Source organism: Cavia porcellus, unplaced genomic scaffold (assembly GCF_034190915.1).
Source record: "Cavia porcellus strain 051 isolate PalLab524CR breed Dunkin Hartley unplaced genomic scaffold, mCavPor4.1 scaffold_27, whole genome shotgun sequence".
NCBI classification, from domain to species: Eukaryota; Metazoa; Chordata; class Mammalia; order Rodentia; family Caviidae; genus Cavia; species Cavia porcellus.
Window position 1 is genome coordinate 32,619,135 of NW_026947510.1, and position 26,031 is coordinate 32,645,165.

Sequence of the window (26,031 nt, forward strand, 5' to 3'; positions counted from 1 at the left end):
CCTCTGCTATACTGTTTTTTCAGGAAATGTGAATTTCACTGTGAGCGCAGAAGCACTGGAGTCCTCGGAGCTCTGTGGGAATGAAAAAACTGTAGTTCCTACATATGGAAAGAAAGACACAATTATCAAGCCCCTGTTGGTTGAAGTAAGTAATCTTGCCCTTCTGGTAGGCCACACTGAGTCACAAAAAACATCAGTGAAAACAGTTAGGGTTCCAACTTTTTTTATCTTGGCACTCTATCCTTTATTTCAGTTTACTTATTGGTACATGGTTGTAGTACATATACTTATTTGTACATGTTTGTATAATATTTACATTCCTCATAAATTGATACATGTATATAATAAATCTTAATTCCTTTACTTTCCCTTTCCCATCCCTCCCTCTCCCATCTCTTGATTCTTTTCCTTTTTTTAATCTTTGCTGTTATTAACTTTTATGTAAGAGCCAAATAGTCCATACCAACATCCATGATAATATATATGTATTGATACTATGATAATAATAGCATGTACATGTTTCACAATACCTTTCTTCTCTATCCCTATCTACCTATTAATTATCCTTGTCTCTGTCACATGATTTATTTTATTTTCGCCTCACACTCATTTATCAACCTGTCTCCATAATGACTGTTTTTATAGAATTTGTTTATATAGTCAAATTCAAATCCTTTTCTTTGCTACTGAGAGATGTGTGATGCCCGTATCAGTATAAGTGTCCTGAAAGTCAATCCCATTCTGTCTCTGATTTTTCTTCCTCTTTCCTAAAGCCTGAAGGAATAGAGAAGGAAGAAACATGGACCTCTCTGATTCGTGTGTCAGGTAAGGGTCACCATTAAACTTAAATAATATTGACTAAAGCTTGAATAGCATTTTCAGTCTGGAGAATTTTTTCTGTTATTTCTGCACTGTCCCTACATGGTAAGATCTGAAGTATCATTAATACATGTAGCAAAGGAAAAGCAAATGGTTCTTAAAGAGGCCAAGTATCTTGATCAGAGAACAGGTTATGCATTCCTAATCTTTATTTCTCACAGCATGTTTGCAAACACCAAAATGTCTAAATGACCAGCGTATGTTGTAAGTGTAAGTAAAAAATGGATAGAATCAAATAATTATTCCCAATGAGTATATTTCCTTGAGTAATTGGTAACACAACGTTGGGATAGCTGAATTCAGGCCATTCTACTGAAGGATTTTGCACAGTCAACAGCATTTGACAATGGGACTCTGAAAAAAGAATTAACATGGCCTCTATTATAATATTAATATTTCTTTGATACCAATACTGCATCTAAGGCTTTCTCAGTCATTTAAGAGGTGACAGTAGAAGCTTACAGTAGGAAATATAACTTTATCTTCATAGAGAATTTTCTAATATAAGCCACTTTTATAGAAATTTATAACACTAAGAAATTTATGAATGTAGTCTGTTCTTACATCAAACCAATGTTAAACCAACATCATGCATAGATCCTTTGCCTTTTTCTGTTTATTCACTTTGTTCACTATGATATTATATATTACCAAGATTTAGTGTATGAAATGTGTCCTAAAACTTAATTTATTGGTTGGATAGGCTTATTTCTTATACTTACATGAATTAAGTCTAATTACCTACATAGTTATACATGAAGAGATTCTGCTTGGCTTTTAGTCATTTCTATAATAGTTTTTCCTATTTGCTAGTAAAATATTAAATAATAATAGCCTCCTTGTATACATATGCAAGTATAGCTAGATACCAAAATATAGAATTTCTGAACTTTAAAGGATATGTATATTCTTTAGGGTTTTGTTGTTGTTTTGCCATTTGTAATTTGATGATTTATGACTGTATAAATTTATGGCATATAAAGTGATACTATCATTTATAAATGCAATGTAGACTAATTACATCAAACTAATACATCATCACCTCAAACGTTTATCCTTTTTTGTGATAAGAACATTTGAAATTCATCTTTTTTAGCAAGTTTGAATTGTTTCTTTTTTTCTTCTTTTTCTTCCCCTGGATCTGAGGATTGAACCTCAGGTCTTACATGTGCTAAGCAAGTTTTCCACCACTTTGTTATATCATCAGTCCTTTCTGTAAATTTCATTTAGGAGAGAGTCTTTCTAAATTGCTCAGGCTGCAGTTAACTTGTGATCTTGCTGTCTCAGCCTTCCAATTAACTGGCATATGGTATCATATCCAGCTCATGTAATTTATTTCATTAACTATATTCACCATGCTGTACAATATATCTTTAAAAACAAACTGTTGCTCCAAGACTATACCCTTTGACCCTTATGCGCCCACTGCCCCCAACTCCAGCTTTTGTAACTACTCTCTGCTTTTATCAGTTCCTTTGTTTTGCTGTCATGTATAGTAAGAACACTCTGTTGTGTACATATCATATATTTTCATTACCCATACATCTGTTAATGGACACTTAGCTTGATACTAATCTTGGATCAGTGAACACTATTTTAAGGAACTTACAAATGCAGCTATCTCTTCAACCTAAGTAATTTCAAAGTTTGGGGGATTCTTGGAACATGTGATAATTCTGTTTTTAATTTTTTAGGAAACTTCATACAACTTCCTCTTGTGATTGCACTCATATTCATACCAGCAATGTATAAGAATTCCTTATATTCATATTGTGACAATATTTATTTTCTATGGTCTTTGTTTTTTCCAGTTCTGGAGATTAAGTCCAGGACCATCACATTAAGCTACATCCTAGACCTTTGTTCATTTTAAGATAGGATCTCACTAAATCGCATAGGCCAGACTCATACTTGGAAACCTCCCTACCTAAGCCTTCCAGAGGGCTGGGTGTCTTTGTTTTAATACTCTTTCTGATGTATGTGAAATGACATCTCACTATGCTTTTAATTTACATTTCTCTTATAATGAGTGACATCAAGCATTTTTATACATTTAGTGGCTATTTGCATGACTTCTTTTGAAGAATGTCTGTTCAGGTCCTTTTCCCATATTTAGCTAGGTCATTTGTTTTCTTGCTATTAAGTACCTTATATGTTTTGGATATTAACTTATTAGCTATATGGCTTAACTATTTTCTTCCCTCTACATTATTTCCTTGCTGATCAGAAACTTTTTTATTTTGAGGTAATGCCATTTGTGTTTTTGCTTTTGTTGCCTCAGGTTTTGGGGACAAATAAAAAAATTATTGTTTAAACCAGTGTTTTATAATTTTCCTCTATGTTTTCTTCCTGGCATTTTTACATTTTCAAATCTTTTGTCTAAACTCTTTAATCCACTTTGAGCTGATTTCTGTGTATGATATGACATATGTCCAGTTTCATAGTTTTGCATATGGATATCTAGTTCTCTCAGCACCTATTACTGAAAATCCTGTTCTTTTTCCAGTGTGTATTCTTGGCCCCTTTGTTGAAAATAACTTGATTATACATGCATGAGCCATTTCTGGATTTTCTACTCAGTTCTATTGACTTGTATCTGTTCTTATGCAACCAACATGCTATTTTAGTGACCATAGTTTTGAAGAATAGATTGAATCCAGGTAGTGTAATGCCTCCATTTTGTTCTTTTTGCTCATGATTATTCTGCTTATTTGGAGTTTTGATGTTGTCGATGTTGCCATTGTTGTTGTTGTTTTGTGGTTCCACATACATGTTAGCATTGTTTTTCAATTTCTATGAAAATGATTGTGGTTAAAATGGAAACCGCTTACAAAGCCTTGTAAATAAGGAGAGAATGAGAGATTGAAGGTAAGGAAGGGGACTGGGAGAAGGGGGAATCAGTATGTATCATACACAGGTACAAATTCCCTATGATGAATGTAATCATTATGCATATCTAAATTGTACCAATATACTTAAGAATAAAAAAGAGCTGGGGATTTAGCTCAGCAGCACAAGTGTCTGCTTGGCAAGCCCAAGGTCATCAGCTTGATCCCTGGTACCAAAAAAAAAAAGAAAAGAAAATGATATAGAATTTTGATAAAAATTTCAATACATCTATGAAGTTATTTGGATAATTATGGAACTTTAAAAATATTAATGTTAGAAGGAAGGGAAAAGACATGAATTTGTAGATATATACATAAGATAGCTAAAATGACTATATTACTAATTGTGTTGGTTCTTGGAAAAGAACAGTTAATACTCATGATTAGATCAATTTTACATGTCTATATGGTAATCTAAGCAACCTTTTTGAAGGTAACAATATGCAACAATTGTTAAATTCCTATCATCTTTTTTGAAAGCCAATACTGTTATTGTTTGGGGTCTGTTGTTGTTCATGTCTTTTGTTTTTTGTTTTTCTTTTGTCTTTTTTTCACTTAAATAAATAAATAAATATTAGGTTATTATCTGTGAACATAGAATTTTTTAAATTTATTTGTGTCCTCTTTAATTTCTTTTCTTTCCAAATTAATTTTTTCAGTTTTTATTCTTTTTGCCTCTACTGGCACATCCATAGTTTGAGCCCATGTAATCTCTCTTGAGCAATCTGAAATTGCTCCCTAAATATCTTCCACAAGGCTGGCTTCCACTTCTTTACAATCCATTATTCATACAGCAGCCAGAATGATTTTTCAAAATAGCAAAAACATTATTCCTTTAATAAGGACTCTACAGTGTCATTCTGGTGCTCTTACAGGAAAGCCCAAAATCCCTACAATGGCCCACAAGATCCTGTATAATATGTTTTTTACTCACATTCTCAACAAAATACATTATTTTCCTTTTATTGCTTGTGTTTCAGTCATGGTATTTTGACCTTATCTTCTTAAATCTGTGCCACTCTATTTGCCGACTAGAAAATGCCATGAAGCAACATATAGGTGACTTTAAAGAAATTAGTGATCATTCTTCTGTATATATTTTATAAAAAGCAAATGCCATACACTTAATCTGTATTTATTTGTGTTATTTATGGAGATTATAAATTGGGTTATGATTAAACTTAATAAAGCATGACTTTTACTTTTTTCTCAAAACAAGCATATTTATAAATTCCACTCATATAAATAATTCTGTCGATTTTTATCCATAGCTGTATTATACTGTGGAAATTAAGTCTCCTGCAACCTTATCCTAATGTGGTTTGATTTGTGATCACTACTGAGATTTTTGTAGACTCTTGTTAACAAAATCTGTCTTTGAAGTGTGCTCTGGTGTCACTTCTATTATTTCTTCCTCCTTAAAGTCTTCTTTTTATTTTTTTTATTTTAAGAGAATAAAATAAAGCAGAATAAAGCCAATCAGAACAGAAAAATAAAAGTGACAGAAGACTTCAAAACAAGTAATAGGAAATCAATAACAGCTACCTAATGTCCCTTATTCTTCAAACTAGCTACCCATACCATCAGACATAATGAAATCAGACCAAAAAAGAGAATAAAACCAAACAAAACAATGAAAATGATGTAGGAGTTCAAAACAAGATAACAGTAAATTAACAATAGCTACCACCTTCCCTTGTTAGACATTTCCTCCCCTATCACTTTCACAATATCTATTGTACATTTGGACCCCACTAATTCCTTCAGTTTTTTATGCTAGGGAGACAACATGATATTTACCCATATGAGTCTAAAACATTTCATCCATGGGATGATCTCAAGTTGCATCCATTTATCTACAAGAACGTAGAGATTATCCTTATAGTAGATTTCCATTGTATAGAAATACCATACCTTTCTTATCCATTCTGAAGTTGATAGGAAAGCTATCCCTGCTTTTTTTCTGGTTTCATGTCACATAGAACATTGTTTTCTCTCCTTTGACTTCCAAGTTAAATGTGTTTCTTGTATACCACACATTGATGGATCTTGTTTCTTGATCTACTCTGCCTATTTCTTTTTATTGGTGAGTGGAGACCATCTACATTAATCCAGTAAGTTAAAAACTGACAGGCATTGCCTCATCTCTGCCATGCTATTCTGCTGTTGGCACTTTCCCTCTCCATTCAATTGCCTTTCCTGCTTAGCAGTCTCCTTCTATTGCTGTTTCTGAAACTGAGGTAATCTTTATCTTTCTCTAGAATATTCATCATTACTCTCTGTAGGGTTGGTTTGGTGGTCATGAATTCCTTCAGTCATTCTTCATCATGGAAATATCTTATTTCTCCATTAATTTATTTTGAAAGATAGTTTTCAGAGTTGGAAATTGTTCTTTCAGGCCTTGAAACACTTCATTCCAAGATCTTCTTGACTTGATAGTTTGTGTTAAGTCTGTCGTGATTCTGATGGGTTTTCTTTTATAGGTGATCTGTTTCTTTTCTGTAATAGCCTTTAATATTCTGTCCTTGTACAGGATTTCTGGGATCTTAATTATTATATGTCTTGGTGTAGATTTATTTTAGTCATGGCTAGTTGGCATTCTGTAGGCCTCATTTATCTAATTGTCAGGTTCTTTTCCCATATTTGAAAATTTTTTCTGCTATTATTTCTGTATATAGTCTTTTTGTGTCATTTGTGTTGACCTTTGCTTTTCCCACTGACACCTATAAATCTTAAAATATTATTCTTTGTGTCACCTTGCAGCCATTGAATTGTTATTTCCATTGTTATTTTTAAGAGATCTTTCCTTTTGTAATTGCTAGCTGCAATCCTGTCTTCAGACTCTGAAAGTCTATCTGAAGTTTCTTTCAAGCAGTTTTTCTAGCCCTCAGTAGAGTTTTTAACTTACTGGATATCTCTCTGAAACTGTTTCATTGATTATAATTCTTTCTTATATTGTTCATTCAAGGTTTCCATCATTTTCCTATGCTCCTCTTTTTTATCTATGTCTTCTTTAGATATGTCAGCAACTCATTATGTTTGTGATTTTTTTCTTTTACCTGAGATATTATTTCTGATCTGATCATTTTTCATGAAGTTTTTTCTTTACTTTATCTGCTATCTTTTCAGAGATTCTAGATGTGTCACTTCCAATTTATTCCATGTCTATGTCTCCTAGATTTATTCTATGTGGACTGGAGGTCTGGGATTGCCTTTTGCTTCATCTTGACATTTCCCTAGGTTCCTCCAGATGAGCCAGTTATAGGGTCCCAGTCATTTCTCATGTTAGCTACCCATCTACAGTGTAGGGGAATGGACCAGCCACCTGGATTTCTCTGAAACCAAGTTCCCAGCGAGGCAGTAGGGTATAGGGTGGACTTCTCCTGACCTGAACATCAAGGCTTCCCCAGTGGCCATGGCTGCTCAGTGAAAGGGATGCTTCTTCTCCCAGTCTGCACCAGGATTTCTCTAATGATGACAGGCATGCAGGGGCATATCTGGCTGGTTCTGTGGCCTGTGCTGGCTTCTCTTTAATTTCTTTAATCAGTGATTTATAGTATTCAGTGTTTGGATCTTGGTTAAATTTTTTTCTAATGTACTATAAATGTGCTTATTCTTCTGATTTCTATGACAGTTCATTGTTAATCTATGCTAAAGCTACAGATTTTTTGTGTATTGGTGTTGTATACCATAACATTACTATACTTAATAGTACTAACAAGCTTTTAGTAGAGTCTTTAAGATTTTATGTATTCACCTGCATAGTGACAACTTTACTTCATCCTTTTTGGTTGGATCTTTTTATTTCCTTTTCTTGTCTGATTGCTTTTGCTGTTAGTTCCAGTACTACATTACTTTTTTTTCAATTTGCTTATGGTATTTTTTTCACAAAAGTTTTAATATTAACTTATGAAAAAGATGTAATTTGACAAAACCTACATTTTCCTCATTTATATCTTCATATATGTTACCAAAATTAAAACAGGAGTAAGTATATGTCTATTACTTTCAGTGAGTCAAATACTATTTATCTTCATCTGTTCATGTCCATTCTATAGGTTTACCCTAAAAACATCCCCATAGCTGGTGGAAATGGCTGAAGAAAGAATACAGCATTATCATAGAATGTACAACCTTTGGAAAAAATTTTCCTTTGCTTATGGAGACATATATGTCGTTGTTGTTGTTGTTGTTGTTGTTGTTGTTGTTGTTGTTGTTGTTCTTCTTCTTCTTCTTCTTCTTCTTCTTCTTCTCCTCTTCCTCCTCCTTCTCCTCCTCCTCCTCCTCCTCCTCCTCCTTCCTCTTCTTCGTCTTTCTTCCTGTCGCTGTTGTTGTTTCCTTACATTGTTGGTAAAGAAGAAAGTTCAAGTGGGCAAAAAGTATGTCATCTTGCCATAACCATCTTGCTTTTTAATCACAGAATGACAGCAGCAGAGTCATGACATCACACATCAAATTTTTTTGTTTGAAATGTAACTCTCCACATGGGGAAATTGTGATTGAGAATGAAAATCTAAACATCTCAGTATTCCAATAGCCTTCTTTTAGGAATTTTTTTAAACTTTTATTGAAAGAGAAACAAATTTTCAGGAAGAGTTAAGTGTAAGGCATAATCTGACTTCAGAGTCACAGAGCTCTTCCAAAAGACACACTGCAGAAAGAGTTTTCATCTGGATGATTTCTTTCCCTAGATACTACAGTGTCTGAAAAATTACACCTGGAGTTGCCATCAAATGTGATACAAGACTCTGCCAGAGCCACTGTCTCCATTTTGGGTGAGCATGCAGCCCCTGGTGGATGGAAACATTAACATCTTCTACTATATTCCCTTTCTGTAAATATTTATCCAAAATAATAACATAATTTTAATGTCTTTATTATTCCTTTCTTCAGATTTGTTTATTAATTCCAATCCTACTTCTGTCTGGAAGACTTATCCTTTCTTTTTAAAACATCCTCATATTTTAGACCAGCTAATTACTCATTTCTTTTTAATACTTTGGATAGATTATAATCTCTAAACTTCATGACTTCCTATCTTTCCCATTCTCCAGGAGACATACTTGGCTCTGCCATGCAAAACATACAAAATCTCCTCCAGATGCCTTATGGCTGTGGAGAACAGAATATGGTTCTGTTTGCTCCTAACATCTATGTTCTGGATTACCTAAATGAAACACAGCAGCTAACTCCAGACATCAAATCCAAAGCTATCAGCTATCTAAGCACTGGTGAGTGATTAACTGAGTTAATGTAAATTTTACAGTGTTATTTTAATTGATCTGCCCACTAAACTTGAACTATTATCAATACTATTTGACACAATCTTATCTCAGTATGTTACTACTATGATAGAATATTATGATGGTAAGTTTTATAGAAACTGTCCAGTCTCCAACTCCCAATAAAATCATCAGCACTCAGAACCTACTAACACATGACAGAAAAATTTAGAAAAAGTCACAAGAGAGACCAAAGCATTTAAGTAATTTCTATGGCTTCAGCACGTACTTTAATCTTTCTTGTTATTTCACTGGCCTTCCATTCCAGGTTACCAAAGACAGTTAAACTACAAGCATCGTGATGGCTCTTACAGCACCTTTGGGGAGAACTATAGAGGGGGCCAGGGCAATACCTGGTAAGGAAAGACAACTTTCTGAACCTAATTTTTATGCCAACTCTTTTCCATATATTACCAAGCTACCCTATCAGAATTTAAATTTTAGATCTGTAGATTATACTAAATGAACCAATATTAATTAGCAAAGTAACAATAAAAAAGCTAATATTCAATTGCGTATAGATTAGGCTTATTTCCAAACTTAATCCTTAATAATATACCAAAATATTTTCTCTAAAATAGGTCCTATAATTGAGTTATTAAATGATATAGCAGTGACTATATTGTATAACTTCTAGATAAACAAAGTTAATCTTTGCTTACACTGTATTTTTTAGATCATACTTTGACTAAAAATAAATTCACTTGATGGGAACAATTGAGAAGGCAACAGTGATATGAAACATTTTTAAATCAGTAAGGTAAAGCAAATTAGAAGTTACTGCATATAAGAGTTGGATATGAGAAGGTTCTGTCATCTACAGAATGAAATCTCTGAAGAGAAGATATATTTAAAGGCTTTCCATTAATAACTAAGGAAAGTAAATTAGAAGTACACAGACATCCTGTGGTAAGGGGAAGTGAGTCAACCAGGAAATACTATACCTCACACATTAATCAAGGAGATCAGAGCTAAATGGAGATAAGAACTGTTATACCACAGGAATTCCTGATTGATGTAACAAGTGTCCCTCCAAGTCTATTGCAGTGAAGTGGCTGTTAAAGCATTGTGACAACCTAAATATCATCACTTCCTCCTCTCTTAGGCTCACAGCCTTTGTATTGAAGACTTTTTCCCAGGCTCGAAAATATATCTTCATTGATGAAGCACACATTACCCAAGCCCTCTCATGGCTCTCCCAGAAGCAGAAGGACAATGGCTGTTTCTGGAGCTCTGGGTCACTACTCAACAATGCCATAAAGGTGAATTATTCCAGCACTAGACATGAAGAGAAATGATAATGTAAAAATGCCTAAAGAAGGCCTCAGAGGAAAATAAAATCTGGATACAACCAAGAAAAAGGGGATGGAATTTAGACTGGCCATGGTACTTGACCCAGGGAGGACAGATATAAATTCCATAGTAGTGCAAAATAGAAAGTCCTGATCAATGACATTCTCAGAAGCTATATTGCTCAAATCTCTTCCTCTTGCATATTCACAGGGAGGAGTAGAAGATGAAATCAGCCTCTCTGCTTACATCACCATTGCCCTTCTGGAGATGTCACTTCCAGACACTGTAAGTAGCAGCTTTCACCTGCAGTAAAGATAGCTCTGACTTCCTTGAAACCACTTAACCACTTGAACCACTATCCTACTAGAAACAAAATGTCAGCTCTCTTATGCAATGCCAGTGTTTCCCAGATGAACAGAGAATTTTCTTAATCCATTAAGAAGATTTATACCTTCCCAGGGATGGCTCTAGGCTATTTTTCCCCTAACTCTCCCACCTCCTCAAAAAACTCCTAAAGATACAATTTCTACTGCTGCCTTTTGAAAATGAGAAGAGCAGTTAAAAATACTACTCTCTCTATCATTAAGAAAGAGGAGTCACTGTATAAATGCATTTGAAAACCATCTTTACCTCCTGTGTATGTGTGTTTGGGTGCTAGCACCCCGGTTCAGTTCCCCTCTTTTTCTTTCACAGCATCCTGTTGTACGCAATGCCCTGTTTTGCCTGGAATCAGCCTGGAAGTCAGCAAAGGAAGGCACCCATGGCAGCCATGTGTACACTAAGGCACTACTGGCCTATGCATTTGCCCTGGCAGGGAACCAGGAAAGAAAGAAAGAGATACTGAAATCACTTGAGGACGAAGGTGTGAAAGAAGGTAAGAGCACAGCTGAGATAGATCTCCTGCCCTACATATCTGTATTATGAACTGCAATGCAAAAATTCCCTGTTTCTATCTCTGTAGTCCTTGTCCACTCCCTTCCATATCATATTTTGTAATAAAATCTAGGATTTCTTAACAGAGTCCAACATCAAAATGTAAGAGGGGGCAGGTGTAGTAGTATGAAGCTCAGCTTTTGGAGACTAGCTCCAAAATACACTACCTGTTTGATCATGGGCAAGTCATCATTTTGTCTATACTGCAACTCCATCATCCATAAAATGAGGATTATAATAGTATTTACCTCATACTGATGACATAGTCAATGATTTGCTATATGCAAAACAGTATAGTATATGGCACATAGGTAAATGCTATTTAAAAACTAGCTATTATTACCAAGACATCAGTTCCTAATATATACTGAACCCATACTTGGTGCATTGCATTATCTTAAACATAGGGAAAGCTTAAAGGAAGCAACCCCAGAAATAAGTTCTGGTGTTTTAATTTCATTTCACAAGACTGATAATGTTGACCAATCGATTCACATTCACATAATACCTCTATATATACCATGATCTATATGGGGAAGGGGGATAAGAAATAGTAAAATGCAGATGATAAGATGGCCAGTAAGAAACATTCTACATTTCTCACTTAAATGTGCCATAGAATATTTTAAATATATTGGAAAATATTTCAGATATACAAAATTTATAAGTAACAATTGGAAAACACCTGTATAACTCCCTTGTAGCCTAAGAAATAAAGTATTGGTATTAGCGCTACAGCAAAAAAGCTCATTTACCTCTTCCACCTGCAGAAAAAATCATTATCTTGAAATTGTCATGAATAAATTCCTTGAATTTCTTTTTATTTTTACTGTGTGTGTATTCCTAAGTACTATTCATAATCTTTATAGGTTTTCATCTTTAGATATCCATTATCATATTGTGGGATTTTTCCACAGCTTGGATTTTGTGTTTGTTGCTTCTTATTTTTTTATTTAAAGAGAGAGAAAAAAAGAAAGGACATAAAAAACAATGTAGTAAAAGGGTACAAATAATACAGTATTTCAAGAAAAAAATATATACAGTACGAAATCACCAGTTAATAGGTTACATATTATCTTCCCAGAAACAGTTGTCCATATCACTAAATTAAAGCATATAAAATGGACATTCATACAGTGAAATTGGAGATAGTTCCGTTCAATGATGCAACAAAAGCTCAGTTATATGGTTTTCCATCCTACACACTCGAACATACCTGCGGTTTATAACCCTTAGTCCACCTTACTTTCCTCTCTTTTTTACAGTAACAATTAGACTTTTAGGGTTTTATTACTCTCACGGTTCTTATTACTTTTTTGAAGAGAATAAAACCAAATGTGACTAAGCAAAACAGAGTCAGTTAAAACAGAAAGGTGGGCATAGCACATGATGCAAAAATAGAATACCAGGTGATCAAAAGTGGTTACCATTGTGCCTCTTGCTATTTTTAAATTGAGTTGTCTATATCATCAGGTATAATAGAGTTGATCAAAACAGTACAGAACAAAACCAATAAAACCTACACTGAGGACCTTACAGGACTTCAAAAAAAGGGTAATAGTCAATCCATATTGGGCATCATAGTATATCTTATTGCCTTCAAAGTGATTGCCTATACCCTCAAACTTGATACTATCAAAAAAATAGAACATATAATAATCAGACAGAACAAGATGGGGAGAGCAATACTGGGGTTCAAGTCAGGTTAACAGGACAACAAAAAAGTTACTATAATATGTCCCGTTATTTTTAATTTAGTTTTCCCTTAATTAAAAAAATGACAGAAAATAGATTAATTTTAAAAGGGGGGGGTTGAGATAAGAGAGGACATTGTAATAGAACAACGCAGGGCAGAACCGAGCAATTCAAGCATCATTGTGTTTCACCACCAGATAATCGAACATAGTAGTGTTGCTTCTTATTTTTAAGTTTAACATTATGCCCCTAAGAGGGACCTGTAACTTTAGTTCTCTAATTTACACTGCTGCAGAAAATATTGTAATAAGAATTAGATCATAATGTGCATATCAAATTTCTACTTGTGTACCTTTTCTCTTTATATTTTGCTTTCACAAATAGTGCTGCAGTGAATACTCCTGTCCCCGTCTCCTTGTGCATGTGTGAGTCTCTCCAGGTTACACTTTGAGAAGGTCCATGACTGATAATACACTAAGCACATCTTTGCTTTTACTGAATATTACTTACTTGGGTTCCTTCACCTTCAATTAAATACAAATATTTAGTAATTGTTAAAAATCTTGTTTCTCACACCGGAAATTCAGTAAAAGAAATCCACAGAAAGATGGATTCCCATGGCAGCATATACTGGTTCCCATTACCTAACACACATGTGGGCTTTGGTGTTGTAGGGATTCCTGTAATTTGTTTTCAGTCTAATGGATGTGAATTCTATTTTGTGATCTGAGATTCTAACAAGAAACCTCTTAAGGACAGCGAATTTTAACACATTCTAGCTAAGGTTTAGAGAACATGGGACATAGAAAGTAGGCACCATCAGTGAGAGCCTTTGCTGGGCCTTTTCTTTATCCCGCTAAGCCAATTGTAGCAAAGATCTGAAAACACAGATGCCTATAGGTTTCTCCTCTAGCAACAGTACCTTAACTCTATGTGTTGAAGCATCTGAGTTCAGATTTCCCTGTAATAAAAAGCATCTCTATCAGGCTAGAAAGATTAATATTGGAATGCAACCCTCACTTCACCTTTGGCTTGGGTTCCTTTACCTTCAATTAAATACAAATATTTAGTAATTGTTAAAAATCTTGTTTCTCACACCCAGATAATTCTCTCCACTGGGCACGACCTCAGAAACCCAAGGTGTCAGAGGGATTTCTGTTCAAATCCCAGGCGCCCTCCGCTGAGGTGGAGATGACATCCTACGTGCTCCTTGCTTACCTCACGGCCCGGCCGGCCCCAACCCCAGAGGATCTGACTTCTGCAACGGACATTGTGAACTGGGTCACAAAGCAGCAAAATTCTCATGGCGGCTACTCCTCCACCCAGGTGGGTGACTCCCAGAAACTTTTACTTTGCCTTCAGGCAGCAAAGTTTTTTGTTTTTTTGTTTTTTGTGTTTTGTTTTGTTTTGTTTGTCTTTTTCGTTTTTATCAGTACCAGGGATCAAACTCTTGACTGCCTGCTTGCAAGGCAGGCACTTATGCCGCTGAACTAAATCCCCAGCCCCCCCAGGCAGCAAAGTTTTAAGGAAGCTACAAAACATATAGAAGAATAAGAAGAATAGTTGACAATAACTTGAATGGTTATTAGTACACAGGCTAATGAGAAGTCAACAGAGGCTGGAAAAAAACGCTCATTACAATGTCCTATTTCCTTTAGCAACTCTACCTCCCTGAAATAGTAATAGAACATCAGCAGAATGAAAAAGGAAAGGAAAATATCTCTCACCATTCTTCTGGAAGTTTTAATGATCTCATCACATTCAAACAATTCTCAGAAGCTCAAAATCCAGCAGTCTCTCCCAGAAAATCTCTTCTTTCTTAACATGCCCCTTATAGTGTCCTACCAACCTTACACACAAATATTTGTTCACCAAGAGAATAAAGCATTGTCTTCATGCATCCAACCTCAGAAGCCTAGCTGTATAAGCATGTATCTACATAATTCATTGATATGCACCCAGTGGGAAGTTCCATCTTCAGAGAATGTAGCCATCAGCCTACTTACTCTAAAAGAGGAAATATGACAAAACGGCATCTTATCCTTTTCCTATTGTATTTAATCTCTTATTTCTCCATGTAAGTGAAAAAGCTAAATCATTTTGTTAAAAACAGTTCTCATTAATTTCTTAGAAATATATTATTCAGGCTGAATATCAAGGTATATTAAGAATATGGCACAGGAAAGTGAAACCACTGGACACCATACTTGTTCCAATAGAAAGGGAGAGCCAAAAAAAGAATGTCACTAGATCAAGAAGCTAATAATCATAATCATTTTTTATTTCCTTTGGAGAAATTGAAGCATGACTATGATATGACCATGAAAAATGTTGGATTCTCTCAGAATGGTGACCTCAGCAGTAAAGCAGGATTTATTTGGGGAGAGGGCAGATTGACTTTGGTGGTAACAGATCAACCACAGTTGTAGAGAAAGACATCATAGACAAATGTCTGATGCCATATATTTTTCACATTCATATTCCACATTAGAGAAAAAAGGATAAGTCTTCTGATGAAAGAAGTTTCTAAGGCATGAAATTCAAGGTACATACGAATGTTATACTTCCATCATCTATCTAAAGATTATAGTCAATCTTGAAATTAGAACCCAAATATTTAAGTAATGAGAGAAATGGGATATTAAAGTATTGGGTTCTGTCCTAGATCCCCGATCTCCCAAACGAGTATGGTGGAGGTTAAATAAAAAGAAAAATTGTATGATTTGTAGGGCTCCAAGAGGGTCAAAACCCTTTAAGTAAGCTCGAGGCTTTGAGGGTAAAGACAAAGGATTCTCTGGGTCAATCCACTTATATTAGGACCAAGGACAAAGGACAGAGAAACTGAGGAAAGTGTAGGCAATGAGCAGGACCTTGGAAGTCACTTCAAAGACATCTCCAAGTAATGAATCAAGTCAATTTAGTAACACTGTCTTATCATGAAGACATGGTAGAAGTGAGACTGTAGGAGTAATCTTTGCAGCTGCAGTCTCTACCTTGTTAATTGGGGTTGGACCCAGAGTGTCCCCAGTCTTATCATGAAGACATGGTAGAAGTGAGACTGTAGGAGTAATCTTTGCAGCTGCAGTCTCTACCTTGTTAATTGGGGTTGGACCCAGAGTGTCCCCAGCTGTGACCTTATCTTGTCCTTTGAGGTATCTCTGGCCTCACAGGCCACTACAGGCCTCAGCCAGAACAGCCTCACAGATAAACATAGAAAGCCAATTAGTAAAATTTAAATTCTGCTCAGAGCCGCTTTGTAGTGGTCTCCAACATTAATGGAACTTTAAAAAATATCTCAGTCCTTGAAGCATGATTATACATGTATTAGTCCATTTTTCATGACTATAATAAAATATCTGAGACAACTAGCTTTATAAAGAAAATTGGTTTATTTCTCTCATAGTTTTAGATGCTGAATGTCCAAACAATGTCACAGGCTCTAGTGATCTCCTTCCCCCACATGGCTGCAAAATCTCATGGCAGAAGCAAAGGCAAGAACACATGTGGAGAAGATTCCATCTTAAAGAAGGAAGACAGTTCAAGAGGGTCATTCTTGGTCCTCTTGTGACAATCCTTTCACAAGATATCAAGCCCTTCCAACTGTGGTATCCTCAGTGACTTAACGATTTCCCATGAGGCTCCATCTCATAAAGGTCCCACCATCTTCTAAGAGCATCACCATGGCAGCTGAGCTTCCAACACATGGACACTGAAGGGACAAACCACTTCCAAACACAGCAACACCTATGTGGGTTCTCTCATTCCTCTCTCCTAGGACACAGTGGTAGCGCTCCACGCTTTGTCTAAATATGCAGCAGCTACTTTTACCAGGACTGAGAAAGCTGCACAGGTGACCATCAAGTCTTCAGGCACATTTTCCACCAACTTTGAAGTGAACCACAACAACCGCCTATTGCTACAGCAGGTGTCATTACCAACCGTGTCTGATAGCTACACCATTACAGTGACAGGGGAAGGCAATGTCTACCTCCAAGTGAGTATCTACAATAACTGTTCTCACTGAAAAGCTCTGACTCGGCAAACAATAGGGCAAATCAGAAAAAAAGCTGAAAAAGTTGAGAGAAATTCTGAGGAAGAAAAACTTCATTTTTGTCTTTAATGACCTGTAGACATCCTTGAAATACAATGTTCCCTCAGAGAAGGGCACATTCCCATTTGCTTTGGAGGCAGAGACTGTGCCTCAAGCCTGTGATGGACCCAAAGCCCACACCAGCTTCCAGATCTCACTGAACGTCAGGTAAGATCTTCAGACTGCATCACCTAATTCTCATCCTCTTATTGAGATTCTTCCTTGAGTAGAGGCGTGGAATAGCATATATTTACATATCATTTATTTTAAAAACAATGTATTCTTTTAAGTTAATACAATAGAATTCTTCAGTTGGCGTTCACCCTGTCTATTCCTTGCTTCTATGACCTATTAATTTCCAATTCCATTATTTAAAGGTTAACACTTCCCCTTAATAACTAAAGAATATCACCCCTAGTCTATGACTTGAATGTTTGTCTAATGTAATACTATATCATTCTTTGGTTATTCAGAACAGAGAGAACTCTTGAAAAGCTTGAATAGAAGGAACTAATATTCTTACTGGCAATAAGTAAATCTGACATGACATACAATATAATCAAGTTTGGAGAAAAATAGATTTACATACAACAGTATTCAAATAGTTACAATCATTACAAAAAAGTACTTGTCCACATGAATTTTATCATTTGGTCAGAGTATTATTCAGGAAAAAAGTTAATATGAAGTATATGCAATAAATAACTGGCCAAGATTAAGAACCTCGCATCCATGCATCACTAGTAGAGACTTCTTAGCACACAGAGCCTCAGAGTCCACACACACATGAAATTCTGATTTTGTAGGTCCAGAGTAGGATTGCACTCAGTGGCTTCAATAGATTGTGTACAAACTCATATACACCACCAGTTTTCTGAATCATTGGGGTAGTACATCTAGGGAGATTTATTTGTACTTTGTGGAGCTATTGAGCACTTCCCATGAGCACAGAGAATGAGAATCTTAACAACACAAGAAAACCTAATTCCTTCTTTCCTGGATCTGCAGTTACATTGGGAGCCGTCCTGTCTCCAACATGGCAATTGTTGATGTGAAGATGGTGTCTGGCTTCATCCCCCTGAAGCCAACAGTGAAAAACGTAGGTTTGTTACACGTGCAGGGTGACCTGCTTTTATCTAATGTTTTACATATCCCCAAATGTCTTACTCGCTTTTCTCATTGCTGGAACAAAATGTCCCTCATTCACAAGTTAAAGAAGGAAAATTTTCTATCAGATCACCAGTTGTGGAGGTTTCTGTTTATGCTCAGATGGCTCCAAAGCAGGCAGCATGGGAGAGGGGCATGGTAGAGGAGAAATAGTGCATGAAAGGGAAGGTGTGAAGGCGGCAACAGCAAGACCTTTCCTTTATATTCCATCCTTTATATTCCTTTATATTCCTATTCCTTTATATTTCATCCAGGCTATGCTGATCAATGCTCAGGATACAGCTTCCATTATCCACACCCAGATCTATGCTAAACCCATTTAGTTATCACATACCCTTAATCCCCACCTATGATCACATAAGGCTTTGGGGGAACATCTAGCTACAAGCTATAACACCAGACTATGGCAATACTAATATTAAAATATGCCTTCCCTAGCACTCAGGAGGCTGAGGCAGGAGGATCACTGTGAATTTGAATCGAGTCTGGGCTACATAGTGAGTACAAGGCTAGCATAAACTATATAAAGAAAAATGATTTAGGTGATTTCTGTCAAAGATTTGTACGTTCTCCAAACTCAGAGGTATAATTTAGCACAAGTAGCTGAATGCCCAGCACGAGCACTGCTCTTTGCTAGAAGCCATAGATTCTGCTTTCATGAAACTTAGAATCCTAAAATAAAGCACTTGAACATTAGCCAGTGGAAAAATATGAAAATGGCTGGCTGACATAAACTACTTTAAGTGCTACAGAAGATAAGGGGAAAATGCTCTAATTCAGAACAAACAATAGGGGAGGAGTCTCCCCAATTAAGAAATACAGTATAGAAGCCAAATATGGTGGCATGCACCTATAATTCTAGCATCCAGTAGACTGAGGCAGGAGGATTGTGAGTTTGAAACTAGTCTGCTCAGTTAAGCAAGTTTGAGGCCAATCTGAAAAATAGCAAGACCCTGTCTCCAAAACTATCAATTAAAAGAAGAAATGGGACACAGGAGGAGAGAAGGAGGGAGGAAGGTAAGAAAGGAAGTAAAAGAAAGAAAGAAAAAGCAAAGAATCCTGAAATATGAGTACATACCAAGTTTATGATATTTAGTTCCATCTTCTCCTGCTAAATCAACTTTGCACATGGATCATATGCCATATGAATATTAAATCCTTCATCTAAATTATCTTTTGCTTTTATTTTTACTACTTTATGTTTTTACATATAAAAATCATGTTAACCAGGCACGGTGGCACACACCTGTATCCTAGCACTTGGAAGCTGGGGCAAGAGGACTGTTGCAAATTCAAGACCAGCCTGAGCTACAAAATAAGCTCAAGACCAGGCCGAACTGCATAGCAAGATGCTGTCTCAAAAAAATAAAAATAAAAATCATGTGAGGGAATTCCACCTTCGAGCCTACTTTGGTAATAAGAAAATCTTTCTTCCCTCTGAATCTTCTGGGTTTCATCTGTTTATTAATTTTTGTCTCATTTTTCTTCAGCTTGAAAAGTCTGAGCACATAAGCCGAACTGAAGTCAGCAACAACCATGTCTTGATTTACCTGGATAAGGTGAGCCCTGCCATTGCAGTTGCAAAAAACAAAAATAAAAACATAATTTTGGGAATATCCCTGCCATGCTAGAAATTTGAGAATTCTAATATTAACTTCAAACTGAATGTTCTCCACACTCTTTCAATTATATTTCCCTGATAAAGTATAAAGTCATTTATACTTTCTGATATTATGAGTATAAATGACTTCTTATAATATTGGAATATGAATATTTCTAAGATTCTATATAAAATAATAAGCAGCTCACCAGTAAACCAATATGATTATATAGATAAGCCCAACTGCAGAGTTTATTCATGCCTACATCGATAGGAAATACAAACTTAAAATTTTATGAAACTTAAAGCTTCAGTCATCAGCCTTTTATATACTTCTTCAATTCTACAGAAGTGTTTCTACAAGATGGAAAGGTGAAATTGTGCCAGCTCTCAGAATATTTAGCTCATCATCCAAGAAAAAGCACATATAAATTTTCCCTATGAATGGTGCCAACTCTTGGCAATGATGGAGTTATATGAGTCATCTTAGTTATTTAAGGAATAATCTATGGAATGTCTTGTCTACTCTGAAAGTTTTTGACACTGTATAAAGACCCCATATGATGCTGTTAGTTTCTAAAATTTTTTCTCCCAAAAAATAGACAATGCCTATTATTCATCCATTCAAAGAGAAAGCAAAGTACCCTGAAAGGTCATTCAACTCCCTTTTGCTTTCTAGGTGTCAAATCAGACACTGAGTTTGTCTTTCTTCGTTGTGCAAGACATTGAAGTAAGAGATTTGAAGCCAGCAATAATAAAAGTCTATGATTACTACGAGACAAGTGAGTGAGAGCAACTGTCTTACAGAAATTAAATTCTGATATGTGAGGATGTGTCAGGATGATTTATTGCATTACATTCTTCTCTCACTTTATTTTTGACTATGTTAAGTTTAATTCTCTACTTTTTGTCTTCAGTGCCTATGTGGTAGAAATTACTTATATGCTGCAACTGCTAATGCAAAACACTATAGGATATTTTGTTCCCTTTTGTTCAGAAAAACCAACTGTAGAATAAGATGAGATTTAAGCAAACATAACATCAGAACTGTCTTTCAAAAGTTTGGGGGAATAGCTCAGTGGTATAAGCGGCTGCCTGGCAAGCGCAAGGTCCTGAGTTTGATCCCCAGTACCGCAAAAAAAAAAATGAGTTTGGGGGAAAAGGAAAATAAAGATTCTGTGCTTGAAAAGGCAATGAAAGGCAGTAATTAATGCACAGAGTGAATGATGCTAACCTTTCTGGCACAATGAAGTTCTTCCCCATGGAAGATCCCTTTATGGATTTCACATAACGACTTTTGGTTGGTTTGTTTTTCAGATGAGTTTGCAATTGCTGAGTACCATGCTCCTTGCAGCAAAGGTAAGCAATTCACACTTCCTCAAAATGAACTCAGGATTTCTCTGGTTTCTCCCCTAAATCTCCTTCTTCGTCAGTTTCTGTTGAAATACTCTCCAGCTTTATCATATTGCTTGCACTACATATTATCATAGAAAAATACATGTACTGGAGAGTGCCAAAGACTAGCAAACCTCAGGAGACGTATAGGGCTCACATTATCTATCTGTAGTACATTTCATTTTCCACTACACTAATTGTGTGTCCTTAGGCCCTGTGACACCAAGATTTAAGGAAAGGAACTCTCTGCTGTTGAAAACCTAAGTCAACCTTAAATTTTCTTTCCTTTCCATTATCACAGATCCTGGGAATGCTTGAGAGCTACACAGATGAGAAATTCTTTCTTTGCTGGAGTCCCTGTTCTTCGGACTTAACAGAAAAAAATGAGTGATTTCATAAATAAACATTTTTCTTATCAAGCTCTATCACTGTTTCCTCATTCATTCCATCATCGTTATTTCATTTCCATAGGATTCCAAGTAGAATCCTGAGAAAAAAAATCACAACTAATTAAGAGCTGAGGAGTTTCAAAATATTTTTAAAGTATTATTCATAGATCTAGAAAAAAATAAAATTCATATGGTATCAGAAAAGATTCAGAATAGACAAATTGACAATGAGCAAAAAAAGCAAAACTTGTACTCCTCAAACTCTCACTGAATCACGAAGGAAGAAGTACTACAGAGATCATTTTTGGGGGCGGGGGTGTAACCGGGGATCAAATTCACGACCTCACACTTGCCAGGTAGATGCTTATGCCACTGAGCTAAATCCCCAGCCCTCAAGGATCATTCTTTTTTTTTTTTTTTTTTCAAAGATCGTTCTTGAAAGCTAACATTGTGCTGGTCCCCAAACCAGACAAGTATCTAACTAAAAAAAAAAAAAAAATTATAGACCAATCTTTCTAACGAACATAGATGTAAAAACATCTTCAAGATATCAGCAAACAATGCAATAAATAATCTTCAAAAAGAACATTTATGATGACAAAGAGGCATCATCCCAGAGATGCAAAAATGGTTCAACATATGCAAATCAGTAAGCATAATTCATCACCCAAACAGAAGTGAGAACAAAAATCACAGGCTCCTCTCAATAGGCGTTAAGTGAAAGAAGTCAGATTCAAAAGGCTACATACATTCCCGTTTAGTCTTTGGCACCGGTTTCTTTATCCCCAGAAGGTTTGTGTCTTAGCTGTAATGATCCTTTGCTTCTGTTCGAGATGCAAGCCTGCAACAAGAGCGGGAGTGCTTGCTGAAAGCCCTCAGCGTCTGCAGCATCATCAGGTGGCGCGGAGCCAGGCGAGGCAGCAGGCCCTTCCTCAGTGCTGCAGAGCTGACTTTCTGGGAAGCAAGCGGGGCTTCACGTCCTATCACGTCCTGCCTGTCAGATATTTATCTGAACAGAGGATGAATCAGCACCAAGGAATTGGGGAGAGTGGCTACCACACAGAAGATGGGGTGTGGACTTTGGCCAAGAAAAACCACGAGGACGCGGGGGCGAGGGGTGAGTCAGGATGCCCACTGTCCCTGCGCTCCCTCCGCGGCCACCCAACCTCACAAGGCCACAAGGGGCAGCCAAGTGACCTGTATGCGTCCACAGACCCCGCCAACCACAGTGTGTGCGGTTTTAGAAAGCTTTTGAAGAACCCAAAACGAGTATAAACCTCAAACCTGTAAGGGGGACAAATTCTCTGTATGTTTAGTTAACAAATTATTAGTACTGAATTTATTTACAAATCTTAAAATTGTCTTTAAAGTTATTTCCACTAGTTTATCTCTTCTATTCAATTGATAACATTTTTAATATGCAAAGTATGTTTTTAAAGCTTTGTTTTTTAAGATTTTGAAATTTCAGTCGCTTTAAATTCTGGTGAGAATTTAGCTGATATCTGATGGATGCGAATTTTCAGATTTTATTTTATTCTCACGTCTCTTCGTGGCTTGGTATTTCTTCATAGAGACACAGACTCACTGAAGGTTGTGTCAAAACACAATAATTTGCCCTGCTCTTTAGTGACAGTTCTATGCAGGGTCTTCTGCTGTTTTGTTTTGTTTTGTTTTGTTTTTTGTTTTGTTTTGCTTTGCTTTGTTTTGCTTTGTTTTTTGAGATAGGGCCTCGCTATATACTTTAGGCTGTTTTTTTTTTTTTTTTTTTTTTTTTATTTAAGAGGAAAAAGAGAAAAACACAAAACAAACCAAAGCGGCGTAAGGGTACACGCAATACAGAACTACAAAACAAAACAAAACAAAACAAAACAAAAAACCATAACAGTAAGAAATTACCTGCTAGTAGATTACACACTATTTTCTTGAAAATAGTTCCTCAAATCACAGTATCAAAGAACACAAGGTGGACATTCAAATAGGGAGACTGCAAACAGCTGTGTTCAATGTTCCAAAAACATTGATAAAGTCAGCTATTTAACACCCCCAAACACACTTGCTGTTATATCCGTTAGAGCTCTTTTTCTTTTCTTTTTTTTTTTCCCTCTCTTTTTTACAACAAAATTTACACATCTTGGATTTTATTACTCTTTAGTGCTTATTACTTTCTTTGGGGGGGGGGGAAGAATACAGTCAAATATGGCAAAACAAAGCTGTCAGTCAATACCAAGGATAGACATAGCACATGGTGTAGAACAGAGTACAAGTTTATCAACAATGGTTATCAACGTTGTCCCTTGTTTCCTTAAAAAGAATTGTCTATCTTATTAGATATTATAAAGTTGGACAAAACAGTAGAGAACAAGACCAATAAAACTTAGGCATTGTAAACATTACAGGACTTCCAAAGAAGACAATAGTCAAACCAGAATGGGTATCTTAGTGAATCTTATTGTCTTCAAAGTAGTTGCCTATGTCTTCAAACTTGATACTATCATATAGAATGGAACAGAGTCTAATCAGTCAAAACAAGATCGTGGGAGTACTACAGGACTTCAAAACAAGTTAATAGGAAATCGAAAAGAGTTACTATTTATATATCCTAATTTTTTTGAATTTTTTCTTTAATTAAGACAAACATAAGAAATGACTAAATAATTTTTTTTGAGACAATAAGGGGGAGATTGAGATAAAACAGGACATAACAATATAACAATAGAGGTCACAGCATGACTGTTTCAATAACCTAGTACTTCACCACCTTATAACCTGACTTAATAGTAGTCACCATAGTGTCTTTTTCCTTGAAATATTTGGGTAAAACTTCATATACTCTAGCTTCAAATATTTTCATATCAAGGAGCCCAGAATAAAGCCTTTCTAATTAATGAGTGAAAACTTTATAAGGCTTCAAGGCCACCTAATGGGGAATCATGATTACCACATATTTTTATATATTTGAATCATTACTTACATTAGGGAAACTATTCGGTATTCACACATGCGAGATTGATTTATTTCACTTATGAGTATGGTCTCAAGCTGTGCCCATTTATTGATAAATATCTCAATGTGATCCTTCTTTATAGCTGAATAATACTCCATTGTATAGAAATACCACAACTTTTTTATCCATTCCTCAGTTGATGGGCACTTGGGTTGTTTCCAAGATCTGGCGATTACAAATTGTGCTGCTATAAACATAGGTGCACATATATCACTGTGGTATGATGCTTTCAGTTCTTCTGGGAATATGCCTAGAAGTGGAATAGCTGGAATAAATGGGATTTCCAGTCCCAACTTTTTGAGAAATCTCCAGACAGATCTCCACAAAGGCTGTACCAGTCTACACTCCCACCAGCAGTGCAGGAGAGTTCCTTTTTCCCCACAGCCTCTCCAGCATTTGTTGTCGGTTTTCTTGATCCTGGCCATTCTTTCAGGAGTGAGATGGTATCTCAGTGTGGTTTTAATTTGCATTTCTCTAATGACCAATGATGATGAGCATTTTTTCATGTATTTATTTGCCATTTGCATTTCTTCATCTGAGAATTGCATATTCATCTCAGATGCCCATTTTTGGATTGGATCTTTGAATTTCGGAGGTCTGAGTTTCTTTAATTCTTTGTATGTTTTAGACAAGAGGCCCTTGTCTGAGAGAGAGTTCACTAAAATCTTTTCCCAGTTTGTGGGTTTTCTTTTCACTATGCTGGAGATTTCTTTTGACATGCAGAAACTTTTTAATAAGAAGTGGTCCCAGTTATTGATTCTGGGAAGTATTTCCTGTGCGGTTTGAGTCCTGTTCATGAATTCTTTACCTACTCCTATGTCTCCAAGGTTTCTACCTATTTTGTCTTCCAATAGATTTAGTGTTTCTGTTTTAATATTCAGATCTTTGACCCATTTAGATTTTAATTTAGTACATGGTGATAGACATGGGTCTAGCTTTAGTTTTTGGCAAATGGAGAGCCAGTTTTTCCAGCACCATTTATTAAAGAGACTGTCGTTCTTCCAGTGAACCTGCTTGGCTCCTTTATCAAAAATAAGGTGGTTGAGTGTGTTCGTAGTTGTGATTGTATCTTCTAATCTATTCCACTGATCTTCAGCTCTGTTTTGATTCCAATACCATGTTGATTTTACTACTGTTGCTTTGTAGTATAACTTCAAGTCAGGGATTGTGATGCCTCCTGCTTTGTCTTTGCTGCTTAGAATTGCCTTTGCGATTCTAGGTCTCTTCTGGTTCCAGATGAAATTTAGGAGTGATTTCTCTAGATCTATAAGGTATGTTGATGGTATTTCTATTGGGATTGCATTGAATCTGTATAAAAGTTTTGGGAGAATGGCCATTTTCACAATGTTTGTTCTTCCTATCCATGAGCAAGGGATGTCTTTCCATTTTCTGAGATCATCTTCAATTTCCTTTTTC

General features: G+C 35.9%; 1 protein-coding gene across 2 annotated transcripts in view; it reads left to right on the plus strand.

Moving 5' to 3' along the window:
* LOC100192394 (alpha-macroglobulin) overlaps positions 1-21,639 on the plus strand; it is a 48,781-nt gene extending 27,142 nt beyond the window's left edge. Inside the window, 16 exon segments of one of the 2 annotated variants that reach the window (NM_001173052.1) lie at positions 24-145; positions 774-825; positions 8,459-8,542; positions 8,822-8,998; positions 9,318-9,405; positions 10,155-10,311; positions 10,553-10,627; positions 11,036-11,216; positions 14,073-14,296; positions 16,746-16,964; positions 17,101-17,228; positions 18,069-18,159; positions 19,718-19,786; positions 20,507-20,609; positions 21,145-21,186; positions 21,524-21,639. In NM_001173052.1, coding sequence (NP_001166523.1) covers positions 24-145; positions 774-825; positions 8,459-8,542; positions 8,822-8,998; positions 9,318-9,405; positions 10,155-10,311; positions 10,553-10,627; positions 11,036-11,216; positions 14,073-14,296; positions 16,746-16,964; positions 17,101-17,228; positions 18,069-18,159; positions 19,718-19,786; positions 20,507-20,609; positions 21,145-21,186; positions 21,524-21,540 — 1,829 coding nt within the window. In that variant the 3' untranslated portion in view covers positions 21,541-21,639. 2 annotated transcript variants of the gene reach the window in all.
* Positions 21,640-26,031: the final 4,392 nt, after the last annotated feature.